At 35.2% G+C, this 16,912-nt stretch overlaps 2 protein-coding genes across 6 annotated transcripts; one reads left to right on the forward strand and one right to left on the reverse strand.

Annotated features, from left to right (window-relative positions):
* Nucleotides 1-121: 121 nt before the first annotated feature.
* On the forward strand, nucleotides 122-6,515 carry LOC120782481. Of its 4 annotated transcripts, none has more exons than XM_040114775.1 (2): nucleotides 122-264; nucleotides 5,310-6,515. In XM_040114775.1, the coding sequence occupies exon 2, from the start codon at nucleotides 5,411-5,413 to the stop codon at nucleotides 5,795-5,797; it is 387 nt and encodes a 128-aa protein (XP_039970709.1). In that variant the 5' UTR covers nucleotides 122-264; nucleotides 5,310-5,410; the 3' UTR covers nucleotides 5,798-6,515. The 4 variants fall into 4 exon arrangements, with proteins under 4 accessions (XP_039970709.1, XP_039970711.1, XP_039970712.1 ...); XM_040114777.1 differs by lacking the exon at nucleotides 122-264 and adding an exon at nucleotides 299-322; XM_040114778.1 differs by lacking the exon at nucleotides 122-264 and adding an exon at nucleotides 935-1,070.
* Nucleotides 6,516-9,332: 2,817 nt separating this feature from the next.
* On the reverse strand, nucleotides 9,333-16,912 carry LOC120777994 (mitochondrial pyruvate carrier 2-like). 2 transcript variants are annotated; one of them, XM_040109658.1, is made up of 5 exons: nucleotides 16,895-16,912; nucleotides 14,981-15,322; nucleotides 14,871-14,911; nucleotides 10,478-10,832; nucleotides 9,333-10,404 (listed from the first exon to the last, which is right to left on the reverse strand). In XM_040109658.1, the coding sequence occupies exons 2-4, from the start codon at nucleotides 15,141-15,143 to the stop codon at nucleotides 10,575-10,577; spliced, it is 462 nt and encodes a 153-aa protein (XP_039965592.1). In that variant the 5' UTR covers nucleotides 15,144-15,322; nucleotides 16,895-16,912; the 3' UTR covers nucleotides 9,333-10,404; nucleotides 10,478-10,574. The 2 variants fall into 2 exon arrangements, with proteins under 2 accessions (XP_039965592.1, XP_039965582.1); XM_040109648.1 differs by lacking the exon at nucleotides 16,895-16,912 and adding an exon at nucleotides 16,816-16,833.

The raw sequence follows: 16,912 nt of genomic DNA on the forward strand, positions 1-16,912 counted from the left end.
TAAAGTTTGAGATAAAAAGTTCCGTTTTTAAGAAGTAGGAGTAGAATTGCGGTGTCCTATCGCATAGCTGTCTTTTGGACCGAAATTTAAAATTTGGTTTTACCACCCAGTCAAAAGCCGAATTTGTATACTCCATTCGAATTTTGTAAATTCCTTTGTTGGATTTTATTATTAACGGAAATTAACACGCGAAAACATCTTCTAAATTGGTGTTATTTAGTGCGCTATTTGAGTGGTGGAAACAAATAATAAGGAAATTTACAGGTAAATAAAAAGCCTGATTTTATGACAGTGAATGTAATTAATTAAATAAAATAGTGAGGTAGGTTGAAAATAAGTATTTATAATATTTGCGAAAAATCGATTATACCTGAATTGTGGTAGAGAAAGTTTGAATTGCATACCACAAGTTGAGGTTTGGTTCATCATTAATTGGGTTAGGGGGAATGCACAGACATATGCATAAAATGCATCCAAAATGGCTCCCGTTGAGTTTTTGTAGTTTGAAATTAGCAAAGTAAAAATAGCTGCGAGCTGTGACGGTGCTTGCAAGTTGAGCAAGTAAGGCGACATTTGGTTGTTCCACAAGCGTACCGAAGATGTCCAAAATACCAGCGGATTTTTTATTTGCTCGTTTGTGTGCGTATGTTATCATGCTTCGACTATGCCGTTTTTGGTGCACTTCCATTTTTGTCGGCTTGTTTGGTAGCCCCTCAGACTGTTGCCTTTTTTTCGTAATGTTCTCCAGCTGTCATTTACGATAGCAGCTGCAAAATTAATATAGGGAGTATCATTTACTGTGGTTCGAGTTTCTTCAGTCAGTCAATCAGTTGTAGCTTTGACGAAGCTTTTTTTTGTTCGCCTGGTTCAAAACCAGATATAATCGGTTCGGTCAAGTTTTACAATAAACGTATGGAAGAACTTCAATTCGATTTGAATTGGCACATACTGTGTATTTGTAATCAAGTACAACAACTATGTTAGTAGCCTGTAGCGTTGGTAAGAGGTAATGCAAAGTCATAGAACGGAAACCGGGGCAAAGTGAATAATTTTTATTATTTTTGGCTCAGGTACGTAAATATTGTCTGATTCATCGTTCAAAATATTACTAGCACATAAGTACGTAAAAGCTGAGTATAGTTTATAGAAAAGAGTTACATTTGAAAATAGTCTTACAACAGTTACATAAATAACTTGATGAATTCCGCTACAGTGACAATTTACGTGTTAAGATAAATTTTCAAATAATCCAATTTTTGTAAAATATGCATAGAGATATGTTCATAAAAGCAAAACGGCTGAAAAATTTTTGACTAGTAGCAATATTTTCAAGTAATTAAAGCATTAATATGTATTTATATCAAATCAGAAATCTTTTCATAGGATTTAGGAAAAGGCTGAGTATATACATACATAATTAACAATTCTGTAATAACTAACTATTTGGAAATTACAGGTAAAGACATTCTCATTGGCTACTTCTTACAGTACCAATATTTTATATAAACGCTTTCAAAATGCGTTACCTATCGTTAGAATTCATTGACGGGACAAATGATTGTGTGCTTTGTTTTGTGTTTGTGACTTTTAAATAAATTGGCTTGTACATGTCGTTCTCAAGTACTGGTCTTTTTTCTATCTCCGTAATGTTGATCTGGAACTGACCGCCAGGATAAGCGAATCCCTGTTCCAAATATGACTTTAATAGCTACATATGTATACCTACCATGTATCGTGATTTAGTGGAAGCCTTAGGTGTTAGGGAAATAAAGTGATGTAGTTATCGCTGTCGTATCGTAATATTATACTTATATTTAGATTATTTTTTTTTACATATCTGAGGGATAAAGATAAATTGTCAGTTATAAAACTTTTAATTTTGGGAAACACTATTTAGTACAAACTCTATAAACCAACTTTTAATATTAGCATTTGAGAATATACACAAACGTATATACATAGATGTATTTACTTCACATACATATGTATGTTATATACATACATATGTGTAACAAAAGTACATATTTTCATAAATACCATCGAATTACGAGGTTTTCGCACTCGCATGAGTTCATTGTTTTCCTGTAAATCATTGCTTCCTCTATACATACAGTCATGGACAGGGAAATAGCATACTTTGAGCATGAAATAAACCTACGTTTATTATTAATATAAACAGAAAACAAGTTGATTTTTTTTCATTAGCAAAGCATAAATTTATGAATAAGTAAGTTTGTACAAAAAACTAAAAAGATTTTTCAGTAGGTCTTTTAAAATAATTTATTGAGTCTGCAATTGCGTCTTTATCTTCGGACATAGAAATAACACAGTAGGAGTAGGAAGTGGTATTGCTTTTAAGCATTCACAACGTTAAAACTTTGTAGTGTGTTCACAAAACTAAAAACTGCAATTGGCCTAACACTGTTTTCTTCATAACTGTAATGTTGCAGCAATAAAGTTGCATGAAATGTTGCCAGCGGGTTTACATTTATCTTTTGAGAGAGGACTTGTCATGACAAACAATACACTTGTAATATTATCCAGAGCTACCGACTAGTCGCCAGCAATCCTCCACCGCCCATAAATGATGTCACTCTACATGTGTCTAGCATATAACTAAGTAGTAGGGGGAACTTCCATCTTTATCTCTAAGTATACATTTACATTTACGTATATATATTTTGGATGTTTGTGTTTTATATATTGTTAAGTACATATAAATCCGAACGAGAGTTGGTAGTATGTTCTGCATCGGTGTATGAAATGCGTATTTTGTGCATAAGGTACATAAATGCAGTATCGGACAAAAAAATAAGGACACAATAAAGTAATATTCGATTGCAAATTATTTCGTTTCTGCAAAAAAAAATACAAACGGCTAGTAACTTCGCAACCAAATCGGTTTTTGGGAATACCCCGAATACTCTAATTTGAAGCGTGTGAATGGGAAAAATAAAATAAGAATAACTTTATTTCGTGTCAATTACAGCCAGGTGCATATAATTTCACACTTTACCTAAAGAAAAATGGGTTGGGCGAAGCATTGCTACACGAAAGAGATGCAAATAGTAAAAACACTGAGAAAAGAAGGTCAAAGTATTCGGCAGATTGCAAGACTTATTGAAGATTTTCTACATTTCTGCACCAAGCCCTAAACCTCACTGCAAAAGGAGTAGGTGCAAGCGCAGACGATAATTTCATTAGAACTGCATCGTTGCGAGATCCATTAAACTCAGCTGTTGCAATTAGGGAGGAGACTGGACCTTACATTTGTGTTCAATTAGGAGACGCCTAGTTGAATATAAGCTTTATAGAAGATCAGCCTGCAAAGTGTCGTTATTGACACAGAGACATCGAGTTCGCTAAAACTTATGTCGAATGGAATGGTCCAATAAATGTAAAAATTGTCGTAACGTACTATGGACAGACGAAAGCATGGTCAATTTAGTTGGAAGTGATGGTAATCATTGGTTAAGATGTCCTAAAAATGCAAAATTTCACCGCAAGGGTCTTTTGTATTGAATAAAACAAAAGATAAACAGATCTATTTACGTCATATTCAATGAAGTTATGCTCCCTTTTGCAGAATGGAGTGGAGAATTGTCAAATAAAAGATTGGAAGCGTTAGATCGAAACAAAAGAGGAATGGTGGAGGGCAATCCAATAAACTTAGTATTTCATACCCCACAGTACTTGTAGTGCCCTAGTGGGCTCAATGTTAAAAGTGTGCCAAGCTGGGTTAAAAAAACAAAGTCTTTTTAACAAAATATTGAATAAGCACATAATTTTTCCTTCCGTTTTAATCATATTTATTAATTATTTGAAGTTTTCAGTTTCAGGATAACATTTAATAATAAATTTTTATATTCTTGCAACATATTGCTACAGAGTACTACTATGAGGAAAAAATAGTAAGACTTTGTTAAAATTTAAAAATTTTTCATTTATTCTTTAATGTATGGGACATACAATTGAAATTCAAAGAGAATCCTTTCCTGATAATTGTAACTTTGTGTATCAAAAATGAGTCAGTACTTCCCTGAGCCCCCTTATAGTTAATATAAAGACTTTCGAACTTCCTGGTGACTTTATACTGCATATGCGAGCCAATATGTTAGTTATCTTAATAAAATTGAGAGAGCGTATATAAATGCTGACTTTGTGCTTAAAAATGGATGCATTTGGACAAAAACTTCACCTAGTTCACATACAAATAATGTCATGCACCAGTTTTTAGTATGTGGCATAATAGTTAATAGATACCTTCAGGTATTTACCTGGCTTTGATTCTTGCAAGTTGCAAGAATATAAGCGATTTGAGAATTTTGTTGGGTCTCACAGTTTCAGTAAGATGGACTGATACGTCGGAGATCACTGCTAGTGTACTATTTTGAAATGCCATATCAGTTCTAGACTACTCACTCTAAATTACCTGTATATTGCCTTTTATTCTTAATATTACATTTAATATGAATGTACTATGTCGAAATCAAGACACTTAAATATTACCTAAGCAACATCATAATTATGAGACCTTATTTATTTGTTTTTATTACCCTTAGAAAAGTTATTAGGTTGCTCTATATAACCGTTTTTTATTTTCATTCGTTTTAATTTTTTTTCCATTTTTTATATTTTAAAGTAGTTTTTATTCGGTTGAGCTGATAGTATACCTTAACCCACCAATTTCTTGGTTGTTCTACTATATTAGTGAATCACTGTGATGCTGATGAATGTTTATGTATAATGTATAAGTATATGTATATGTTAATATACATACAATATGCACACGTATGTATGTACTAGTGTTGCGATTGGCAGTGAGTGGCCAATTTTATTTTGGCACAGACACAAGAGAGAACATTGAAAATAAAAACAACAAAAAGTGTTGTGAAAGTTTTCGCTGTTGATTTTGCTTTGTTATTATTGTATTCACTGGTTTACTATTACCATCATTGTCATTGTTACTAATGTTGTTAACATTGTTGTTGGTGTGGTTACTTTAGATGCGCCGCTGCGGCAACTAACTGTATACGCTTGAGTGCGGCTAGCAGCGCGCCAGTCAGTCAGCCAGACAGTGAGAGTCATTTGTCGGGCCTGCCGTTGCCTGGGGTGTTGTCTATGATTCAGTTAGTTTATGTCAGTCTACCAGTCGTGCTGTTTCGCTTAACTTGGCCAGTTATTTCGGTATAAGCGTTTGTGATTCAATTAGCTTAATTTAATACTTTTTACACCGATTATTTGTATATACAAAATGCGTGTAGATATTTTTATTAAAAATTATATCTTTGTTTCCATTGTTTTTGCAGACTCACAACATCTACTGTGTTCATTAAAGCCTGTATCTGCTGCAGTGTATCATCTTTCGCATAAGAGCAAATTATCTCACCTTTAAAAGGACAATTAATCAATGAATATGACTTCCACCGAAACTCGTTGCGGCCTTACTTGCAGCACTCGTCCATCCAGCCGTGTTCTAAAGCCACCTGGCGGCGGTCACTCCAATATCTTTTCTGAGCCCGAGGTCGCCGTTAATGCGCCACGTCCGAAATACAATCAACAAAACTCTTCCAACATGAATGCTTGTATGAATTCGACAGATCCAAATCAAAAGGTGGAGAAACTACGCGAAGAGATCACACACAATAAACAAGTCCAATCGGAGCCTGAAACACAAAAGGCCAGCACGGCTGCCACCACACCTACTGGCGGTCCGGCTAGTCAGACTGGCGGCAATGAACAACAGTCACGCGGCCGTGTGCCTCCCGGCGGTTTCTCTTCTGGTGGCTTCTGGTAAAGGGCCGGCAGTTGAGTAGAGTGTGGTGATGCGATAGTAGCACTTCACGAACAAAATAATATAAAATATTTAACAATATTATTTGTACGCATCGTACAAATTGCAACAACAATAACAATCGCATTTACTTCGACTATTCGCTCCTCTCTACACAAACAACTAAATAATTGCTTGTTACAGCGTCTCTCAGCTGCAGCAATGGAAAATTAAAGAAATTCACAAATTTCAAATATACTTCCTTCCTAATCTATATGTATTGCCTTTGTGTGACAAAAATTATTATAATTATAAATAACTTAATTAAAGATAAAAGCCAATTACTATCCCTTAAACCAAAGTGCAGTGGGCGTGTGCGTGTGTCAGTTGAACGAAGTTATTTTTGCATTAAAAATGAAAAAAAAATTAAATTTTTTCGTAGTACTTTGTTCTCTTTGTCTGTTTTTGACTAATAGCGCTATGACGCGCTTGCCATGACATTTGTAGAACTATTTACTGCCTGCGCGCGCTCACATTCTCGGCTCTTTTGTACTTATAATTATATTTAATTTATATGTATATTCTGTATGTTATATATACGTGAACAAACCAGTTTCTATATAAATTGGATACTTATGCATTTTCGGCTGACCGTAAGAAAATTATGGAAAATACACTTTACAAAGTATTTATGCTTTGAAGTTATTTACATTTTTTCAAAAGATAAAAAATATATACAAGAGCAAATATACATAAGTTTGATTTTCGTATCCCAAAAAAAAAGAGTTTTTTTTATTTTTCTAACACTCTTAGAATGTTCAAGTTTCAAGTTAATTATTTTGATTCGACGGGTTCGGACTTGGTTTCATGGGCAATGCAATGAGGTGATTAAAGTCATGCGGAAGCTCAATGCGGTAACGTATAGGTTTCATATGTTCCCATTGGTATGGAGAGGTTGGTGCTTCTGCTGGGATACGTTCATGCTTATTCAGAACTGACCCTGAAGTTCTGAATAAGCATGAACGTATCCCAGCAGAAGCACTAACCTCTCCATACCAATGGGATAGTGCACTCTGTAAAATCCCTAATCCCATGTTGTGTAAATGGTTTTTCAGCTTGCAGTGGCCAGTGTAAAATGCGACCAGTAACCTGAGTTTATTTATCCATAGGGAGGTTAATAGCAGATTTGAAGCTGCTGAGATTGTAAGCGGAAGGACTAGTGCGCGTATATATACACAAGCAGACGGGTATGACTAAACCGACTCAGCTCGTCACGTATAGGGTGTACGACGTTTCATTTCTTGTGGGTGTTACAATGTTAATGATATTCCTTGATAATTTCAACAAAAGTACTTTAATATCAGATAGTTATGTAATGCTAAATCATGAAAAGCTTAGAATAATTAAGTGGAGTTGACGAATAAGTGTTGATTGACTGAACTTTATTAAATAATTCTGAAGGTCATAGCTTCATTTAGTTTCATTATAATAATTTGCCTGAATTAAAGCTGAAAATGAGTGAAGGAAATCGGTCTAGATCCTGGTCTAAACCCCATATCTGTAATATAATGATTTCTGATTGAGTAGTTGGTTGGTTGTTCATGGCCGGCGTGGTTATCACAGGAGCTTTTAAGAGTATGACATGGATACAATCGATGCTTATTAAGAGAAGGATTATAGCATCAAATGAGTTAGCGATACCAACAAGCTGTAGACAGAGGGACCCCTCAATGAGGTGTATTTTCCCGGTTCAATGGGTGGTGGTTAACGAAATACTACTTCAACTCAAAGAAGAAGGAGCGGAAGCTATAGCACGTACTGATGACCTGGTGTTAATGGTATAACGGCTGTAAGAAAAGATTAAAAAAGCTTATATGGTGTATTACACGTTCCAGAAAATATTCAGGAGCTGGGGTCTAAAACCTAATAAGTCATATGGATATATAAGGACGTCATTAGACCAATTTTTACATATGGAGGCACTGGTTTGGTGATCAGCATTGAAGAAACAATACAATATAAGAAAAATAAATGGAATACAGAGAGCAGCCTGTGCCGGAGAATATATTTAGTAGGGCAGGAGGATACTAACTCAATCTATACTGAGGGGTTCAAAATAGGCTGCGCAGTAAGGACGCGGGTACACTTTGATATTTCTCTATCCATTTACGAAACTCAGCTATCACACTCTAAGCGGAATTCCTGTGGAGTTTTACTGAATAACTATAAGGGGATACAGAAAGTTACCGTATACACAGGTATCCTGGCTACCTTTGCCATTGCTAGTCAACAAAAGAAGGAAAGCTTTGAGCTCCCTGACAGGTCAACCCCGTTTGGCCATAACTTGGGTCCCAGGTCACAGACATATTTTCGGCAATGAAAAAGCGGACGATTTGATCAAGTTAGAAGCTCTGAATCAGAGATAATACTGTGCTCGCTAGGAATGATCAAGAGGGAGCTCAATTTCACAGCTGCTTTTGACAGCACGAAAAGGAGCAACCTTAATGCCGCTATGTCTGAATTTGGTATCCCCGCAAAACTAACACGGCTGTGGAAACTGACGTTGAGCAATACCAAAAGCTCCGTCAGAATCGGGAAGGACCTCTCTGTGCCGTTCGATACCAAACGAGGTTTCATACAAGACGACTCCCTATCGTGCGACTTCTTCAGTCTGCTGCTGGAGAAAATAATTCGAGCTTCAGAACTTAATCGAGCAGGTACAATGTTCTATAAGAGTGTACAGCTGCTGGCGTATGCCGATGATATTGATATCATGATCCTCAACACCCGCGCCGTTAGTTCTACCTTCTCCAGACTAGGTCTGGCAGTGAACGAAGGCAAGAAGAAATATCTTCTGTCATCAAACAGTCGTAGCAATCGCGTCTAGGCTTCCACGTCACTGTTGACAGACATCACTTCGAAGTTGTAGATAATTTCATCTATCTTGGAACCAGCATTAACAGCAACAACCACGTCAGCCTCGAAATTCAACGCAAAATAACGTTTGCCAACAGGTGCTACTTTGGACTGAGATATACGACGACATTGACATAGTTCAGCGAATTAAGAGACAGCGGCTGCGCGGGCTAGGTTATGTCGTACGTATAGCCGAAAACACTCCAGCTCTGAAAGTATTCGACGCAGTACCCGCCGGGAGAAGCAGAGGAAGAGGAAGACCTACACTCCGTTGGAAAGGCTAGGTGGAGAAGGATCTGGCTTCGCTTCTAATCTCCAATTGGCGTCACCTTGTAAAACAAAGAAACGACTGGCGCGCTGTTGTTATGTACATATGTATATCTGTATCGGAACGGTGTTTTTTATGTATACCTTCAGTGAGAGGCCTTTAAGATTGACAACAATGTACTAAGATGACCAGTCAAAGTCCCAGCAACCATTCACTCGATTTGGGATTACATTCATTCGGGGCAGTAAACTTCATTCTTTTGTTTCGCTCTGCACTATTCTCAATATACATACGTATTTATTGTATGTATGTGTAACTATGTAGAATAGTAAATGGGGTTAATAACCACAAATCGCAGAAATAATACACATTATACACGTAAACTCGTTTCGTTCGTTTCTTTATTGAGACTTAAAGTACACATGCAAAAAGTTTTTTTTTTAACTTTTACTCGTAATTCTACAAACAAAAGTTCTCATTGCCTAAAATACATATGTATGTACATATAATTAACACATTTATCTACATATGGCTGTTTCCATGTTAGATGCTAATTGGGTACTTTGCTATGCTATGTAATTTGTGCAGCCTCTTACGACTTATGTACATATGTACATAAATATTAGTATGTAAATGTCATATGTATCTTTTTCGTTTTTTCTTTTGCTCAAACCAGTTCTTTATTATTGATGGAAACACAAACTTTAAACTCTTTGGCATGTGTGTTAAGGTCTGCATTGACAAATTGATTAAACGAGAAAAAAATTGCTATTTAATATGCAATAGTTTGATGTTATTAACAAAAGATTAAAAGAAAGAAAAAACAATTTCACTTTCATTGGGAAGCTTTTGTACAAATTGTGTTTTATACCTTTTTATTTGCATATTTTGTGCTGTTTTGTGATGGTCTTTTTGATTAACTTTCTTAACTTAGTTATAGTTTAAATTCAAAATTAATTCAGCTTCAGTATAATCGAACATGATAATATTATTTAATTTACAATTCACTACTTAATTATATCACCAGTTTTTGTAGTACTATTATATAATAATAAATGACTGCTTCGGCATATTGAGCACTTTTACTGGCCAATGGTTTTGTTGTTTGGCTAAGTCATTTACATATGTAAGTATGTGTGTATATTTTTGTGAATGAGTGGAGTCAAGTGAATGTTGCGGCATTGACATTGACATTTTGCATTCAAGTGCAATTAGTAACTTGCTTATGCACGTGGGTATACAAATATACATACATACATACAAATGTATAATATACATATATATGTAAGAGCTTTGCGCTTGCTCTATTTATTTTTATTTTATTACCGCCACCGCCTGATGTGTTTTTTGGCCGTAATTACCTTTTTATCACTCATATATGTATGTAAAGTGGATTGTATACATATTCATAAATAGTATGTAAGAACAGAAAATATTGAAAAGTGATCTGAAATTAACAAATAACGCAAATCGATATTAATCACCTTTCTAGATCTTAATGGCGTGTGTACATCACTTACCGCATAATTAATGTAGGTAGCATGCGTCTCATTAACATTATATACATGTGTATATACAAACATTTGAATATTATATACAAATCGAAATTAAAGCCATTTACAATTCGTTCTTCTTCGCAGGTTGTTCACCAGCCAGTTTGTTCTGTTCCATTTGGTAATTGTATGCGCGGCCCAGTTGAACGACTTGTGTCAAACCGACAAATAAATTGACGGCGAACAGACTGTAGTTTTTGGGAATGATAACCAAGGAGTAACGTGACCAAATGATACCGGTGGCGGCGAGTGCTGCACACTGGGGCACCGAAAGAGTTTCAGCCGGACGCGCCAAGTCGCTGAGACCAGCTATGACAAGAGACTGCAAAACGAAGAAATCAAATGTTAATTGTTAAAATTATTAATATTTAATAACAAAAAAAATGCATACTTATTAGATAAATGTGCTAACTTAAATTATTTATAACATTCTAACATCCTTAATATTTGACGGAACAATGTTTTTATAGCAATCACTTTTTGAGAAAAATATGATATTTTAAATTATATTATAATTATTTAAAATTATGAAAGATGAAAAAAGTTCATAATTAGTAATCAGTACATTTTTTTCAACATCGATATTATCACCCAACCTAAACTTAGGTGCCATAATCAGAGTAACATGCTCTATAAACAATTTTCTGTCTTTTAGAACGCAATTGAAACAAGAAAAAAGTTAACTTCGGCTGCACCGAAGCTAATATACCCTTCATAGGTGCATTTCTTTTAGTTACCAGTTTGTATGGAAGCTATATGCTATAGTAATCTGATCTGAACATTTTTTTCGGAGATTATTTCACTACCTTAAGCAGTAATCCATGTCAAATTTTGTGAAGATACATTGTCAAATGTGAAAGTTTTCTATACAAGCCCTTTATTCCGATCGTTCGGTTTGTATGGCAGCTATATGTTATAGTGGTCCGATATCGGCAGTTCCGACAAATGAGCAGAGTCTTGAAGATAAAATGATGTTTGCAAAATTTCAAAACGATATCTTAAAAACTGAGAGACTAGTTCGTATATATACAGACAGACGGACAGACGGACTGACATACAGACGGACATGGCTGAATCGACTCAGCTCAACATACTGATCATTTATATATATACTTTATAGGGTCTCCGCCGCTTCCTTCTGGGTGTTACAAACTTCGTGGCAAACTTATTACACTCTGTTCAGGGTATAAATGTTGGTATTAAAAATAGGTTGTTTTTCTGAAGGGGTGCAACTGATCCCTTACCACGCCTGCAAATGAAGTTATTTGTTCAGAGCTACAAATACTACCAAATATTTATATATACAAAATACATTTATACAAAAAAAAACATTAAAAAAATTATAATAAAAAATAGGTGCGCTAAAGCTCACAATTGCTTGAAGACATTTCATCAGTTTGTTATAAATTGTTGCTGTGTAGATTCAGTAAAAGAAACACAGATTCGAAATCTATCTATAACTATTATTCTAAATGTGTCATCAAAAGCTTTGCTGGCACGAGGACTCTTTTGTTGGTCAAACCGCTTTTTATTGACTAAGGGACGATGAAAAAAGACGAAGGGTCCGTAGCGCTCTAGCTGTTGTTGTTATAGCGATTATCCAGACACTGCTTGAAAGAAAGCAATAAGTTTACTGGCATCGAAGTCCCGGTAGGCCCAGGAAACGAGCTGTTATTACGGGTTCGGATCATAGGGGCTTAACTTGGCACAATACCCAGTACGAATTTGTGCTAGTGTCACTCGAGCTTTTATTTTGCTATGGGTACGCCATTTACTGGGATGGAGTCTATGAAGGTGTTAATGGTTTCACTATGAGTAGCGCTCTGTGCCTGTTGGAAATTGGTCGCGTCCGAAATTTGGTCGATATATTGTTCCAGTTAGTCGACGTCTTGACGGAATGCTATCCTGATGTTCCAGGGAGACGGCTCCTCTTCAAGCACGTGACTGCAGAGCTGGTTTCAGCGAATACACCCGAGCAGAAACTGCTTGGAGAGAAGTATGTTATGCTCCTTTACAGGCGGCTTGCGGGCCTCACTGTGCAGATGCTCGATGGAAGACATCAGAGAACATCCCATTATAGTCCGGAATGCGGTGTTTTGGCAGACCTGTATCTTTTCAACTGCGTCCTTTTGTATCTGCTACCCTTTCTGTTCTTGTCCTTAACAGTTCACTGTCATGCATCGCCGATATTTTTTCTACTTTTTGTATGTAAAATGCAAATATGCATAATACTATATAATATAAATGTTTTAGAAAAGAAAAAAAATTAGATAATTAAAAATAGTATTTAGTATGCACCATGCATACATGAAGCGTACATGATTTTGAAAAAGAAAAAAATCCTCGTGTGAACACAGTCTAATTACTAATAAAAAAGCTTGTCCGTTAATAAGTAGTATGTTATTCATTTTTGAACAGGTTTTATGAACATTTTCTACTATTATTTTTGTTATACATATATTACATATACATAAAAATTGTCTTATCTACAGGCATTTACTAAACTTTTCCCGCGCTTGCATTACATATTTAGGGTTTTGACAAGTATCATAAAGTTATAAGTTATAACGATTCGAAAACATAGCATTGAGAATTGTAAATGTGTAAACTCATTTTTGTATGAAATCCAACAACAATTTTTTTATACAAGTGTAAAAATTTATAATTTTACGATTTTGCGATGCTTTACGACGTGTTGTGAGTACCCCAATTATATAATAAATTTTGATGAGTTAGCATACTTCAAAACTGATAACAAAATGATATCCAGATTAATTGTACTCGTATGAGGTAGATCGGAGTTAGGTTTATAGGGGATGTTGTGTTCTTATATCGTTCAAGTTAACTTTTTAAATATATAAAAGGCATTTTTTAATGATTAGTCGGTCCTTGGCAAGCAATTAACTAATGGTAGTATAGTTAATTAAATGCTATAGCATTTCCTACAGACACATACTTGCATTATTACATTATTTCGATGTGCAAAACGTCAAACGAAGGATATGAGGTTTGGACCAAAGTCTAAACCAATTCGGAATTAAACTATGGTATATTCAATATTATACGTTCTACAGTATAAAGGGATGGTATTAACCCGACTTTTTCTATTCTTGACATTACTTTTGACTCTCTCAGTTTCATTGAGGTACCTCACATACCAGCAACAATATATAAGGAGTAAAGTCAACTAGATGCTTGAAAAACCTGATATAAGTATTGACCGATATATTCGGTATAAAGTAAGCCGGAAGTTTGAAAATCTTTCTATTGGGCTTAATGGGGCTAAGGAAATTATTAATATTTTTGATATACGAGCATATTCTTTTGAGAAAAGGATTTTCTTCGAATTTCAATTATAACTCTCACAGATTGACGGATAAATTCGGTAAAAAGTTTGCAATAGAAACAGGGATCCACATATTCAGTACCTGAGGGCTTAAATAGTTTTGGTTCGATTTGAACAACTTTTAGTCCAAGGCACCATTCGTGCAAAGTTTTATCCGGACGCATTGATTGCTTCTCGATTTGTATACTGGAATATATATGTATATTATATGGGTTTGACTGATTTCACCCGTTTTATCAGGATAATAAATCTACTGGGCGGGGTTATAACCCCATCACACATTTTTACAGAGGACTTTTTGACTAATGGCGCTTTGTAAGGGTGGCAAGTCCAATTCCGCCCATCTGCAATACCAAGAAACATGTTTACCAAGTTTCATCAAGTTTCAACTCTGTCTGTCCGTATATAACTCCATATCTATTTCGATTAGTGATACAAGCAACCGTTAAGTGAACAAAACTATTAAACTCTGTAGCAACATGTTGGAAGAGTATAAAAATTGGCATACGTCTTAAGCGACATTTACAGTTGCTCCTTTAGTTTATTATACACGACGCGTGCAATTTCATTGCCAATCAGGCTGCTCTGTATGCTAATTTAATTATCACTTCCTTATCTGTTGGGTGAATGAAAATGACTGGGCGAAAATCACCAGATCATTGGCGCACTTAAATGCATACGTAAAATAAATTTATATACACAGAATGTACATTTGTATTGCCAGTCGCGCTATACATATGTAGTTGTGGAGATTACTCTTATCTAACGCCACACTTTCAGTTGTTTTAGTCACTACCCACTCATAATAAGAATTTTACGGTAGACAATATTGTTCAATGTATTTGAGGATGAGCTGATAATGTGAATTAATACTTCATGTTGGTGCGAGTGTAAACTGTCTCCATACAGATACGTATGTAATTATGCTTATTTCGTTTTTTCGCTGATTATGTAAGACTTTTATAAAATTGTTGTTTGCAAAACACTAAATCAATATTTGCCTAAAACGCTTACCCATTTGAAAAGTGGTGCCCAGAAGAAAACAGTTTTTGGTCCTGCAAGGAATAAAATATCAAATGTCTAATTCTTATTGAACTGCTTTGGTGTATAACAATAACACTTACCTGCTGGATGCTGCCACAATGGTCGCAACTTTTCGGGCACATGTTTGTCCACTGAGCCAATAAGAGCATTGTAAATTTTGTTGGGAAATCCTTTGCCAGCGGTAGTGGCTGATGGCGGAGGTGGTGGTGGTGGTGCTGCTGCTGGAGGTGCTGAGGAAGCCATTTTATTGTTGTTTTCTAAGCACTTATTTCAGATTTTTGTTTCGTTTGAGATTAGATATTTTGTACTAGTTTCTCGTATTTACAATTTTCTAACTTTATTCTAAAGGCAAGGTATACAAGGTACCTTACTTGAACAATTACTGGTGTTGACTTCCTCACCGTTTGCTAGATAGTGAAGAACTGAAATATATATACGGAGTATAGAAATATGAAAATTAAAAGCAAAAGGCAAAAATAGAAAAGAAATGTACTGGTTTATATGTGTAGAAACATGTAAACATAGGTGAATACAAGAGAAATGTGTGACCGCTAGTGAGAGGCTCGTCACTCGGAATATGCGTGACAGTGACGCGCTTTCAGAGAGTGAAAAGCTAACACATTTGTTCAAAGGGATGAGAGCGCTCAGTTGCTCAGTACTAGTGGGTGGTTGATAACAGTGTGCCAAAGTTTTTCACTGTCAAATTATAAACAAATTCATGTACATATGTATGTTAATGTGTAAGTAAATTTCTACAAGAGTGAGCGAGCTGTGGAAATGAACGAGTCGAGGCCGTTCGTTGCTTCCTTCGTTATGTAAACACAACTGTTCAGAAATGCAAATTTCTTTGCTGCCCATTACAAAATTTGCATACTGTTTAGCATACTTAAAACAATATATACCCTACAAGTATGTTCATATGTAATAGTGATTAGTATTTTTTTATGAGAATGTTTAGAAATTCAGCAAAGAAACCAACGGTATCCTCGTCTAGACTCGGTCTAGACAGCGTCTAGTTATTATATTAGAATGAATGTAATATTTGTCTGATATGATAACCTCCGCTAAATTTGAAAATCCACAGTTATAATATACTAGATTTGATTTATTTCTTTTTAATGTACACCATTATTTTTCTTATAGAAATTAACCAACGACAACACTTCTTATAATATTCATATGTCTTGCGAATTTAACTTTAATAACCCAATTTAGTGTGTAAGGCTAAAGCACATTCCATAAATGGAAGAGTTTGTATATTTCTATTTTTTTACACCAGCGCAGGATATATTTATCGAGAATTTTCGGCAAAAAATATATCCGTAGAATACAAATGTATATCATACACTGTGTAGGGTACGAATAATTTAATAGGTATGCACATACATATACAGTATATGAGATAGTATGTATGCATATGTACATATATTTATATATCTATTTAAAACACTACTTCGAAACATTTCCGTTGATGCACAATTAAACTACCGGAAAGCACAACATTCATTTTGACGTCACATGCACAACGTTGACCTTGATGGCCAACTAGTGTTGGTGTAATGTCTTAAGAAAGCGACAGAGTGCAGTCACTTGCTTGGCTGCATGACACAAAGCGTAAAAAAATAGTGCACAATGCATCATTAGAAAAACACACACCCAATTGTTGGCTGCTGCCAATTTCCGCGAGTAAAAATAAAAAAGCAAAAAAAGTGCAAACAGCTGCAACGCCACCAGTTGAGTAAAATTTTACAGCAATAATAAATTGAAAAGCGCGCGGTACGGAAATAAAATTTGTTTGTCACTTATGAATTATAAATTGAGAGAGCATCGATCTATTAACAAATGTGAAATATATAAACTATAATTCACATGTTGTATTTTCTTTTAAAATAACCAAAAATTGAACAAACTTTACTTTTTCACTTTTAACAATAAAAAAATCCGCCTTAATCACCATACCACATGTACTTTGTAGACATCTAACATTTACTTACATTCCAGCACAACATCCA

Source organism: Bactrocera tryoni, chromosome 1 (genome assembly GCF_016617805.1).
Source record: "Bactrocera tryoni isolate S06 chromosome 1, CSIRO_BtryS06_freeze2, whole genome shotgun sequence".
Classification (NCBI taxonomy): domain Eukaryota; kingdom Metazoa; phylum Arthropoda; class Insecta; order Diptera; family Tephritidae; genus Bactrocera; species Bactrocera tryoni.

Excerpts from the sequence above, each read along its gene's own strand:
- LOC120782481 (XM_040114775.1), top strand. The coding sequence starts at position 5,411 with ATGAATATGACTTCCACCGAAACTCGTTGCGGCCTTACTTGCAGCACT.
- LOC120777994 (XM_040109658.1), bottom strand. The coding sequence starts at position 15,143 with ATGGCTTCCTCAGCACCTCCAGCAGCAGCACCACCACCACCACCTCCG. Across the intron at positions 14,912-14,980 it reads ATTGTGGCAGCATCCAGCAG|GACCAAAAACTGTTTTCTTC; the intron begins GTAAGTGTTATT and ends TATTCCTTGCAG. Across the intron at positions 10,833-14,870 it reads GGGCACCACTTTTCAAATGG|TCTCTTGTCATAGCTGGTCT; the intron begins GTAAGCGTTTTA and ends TTCGTTTTGCAG.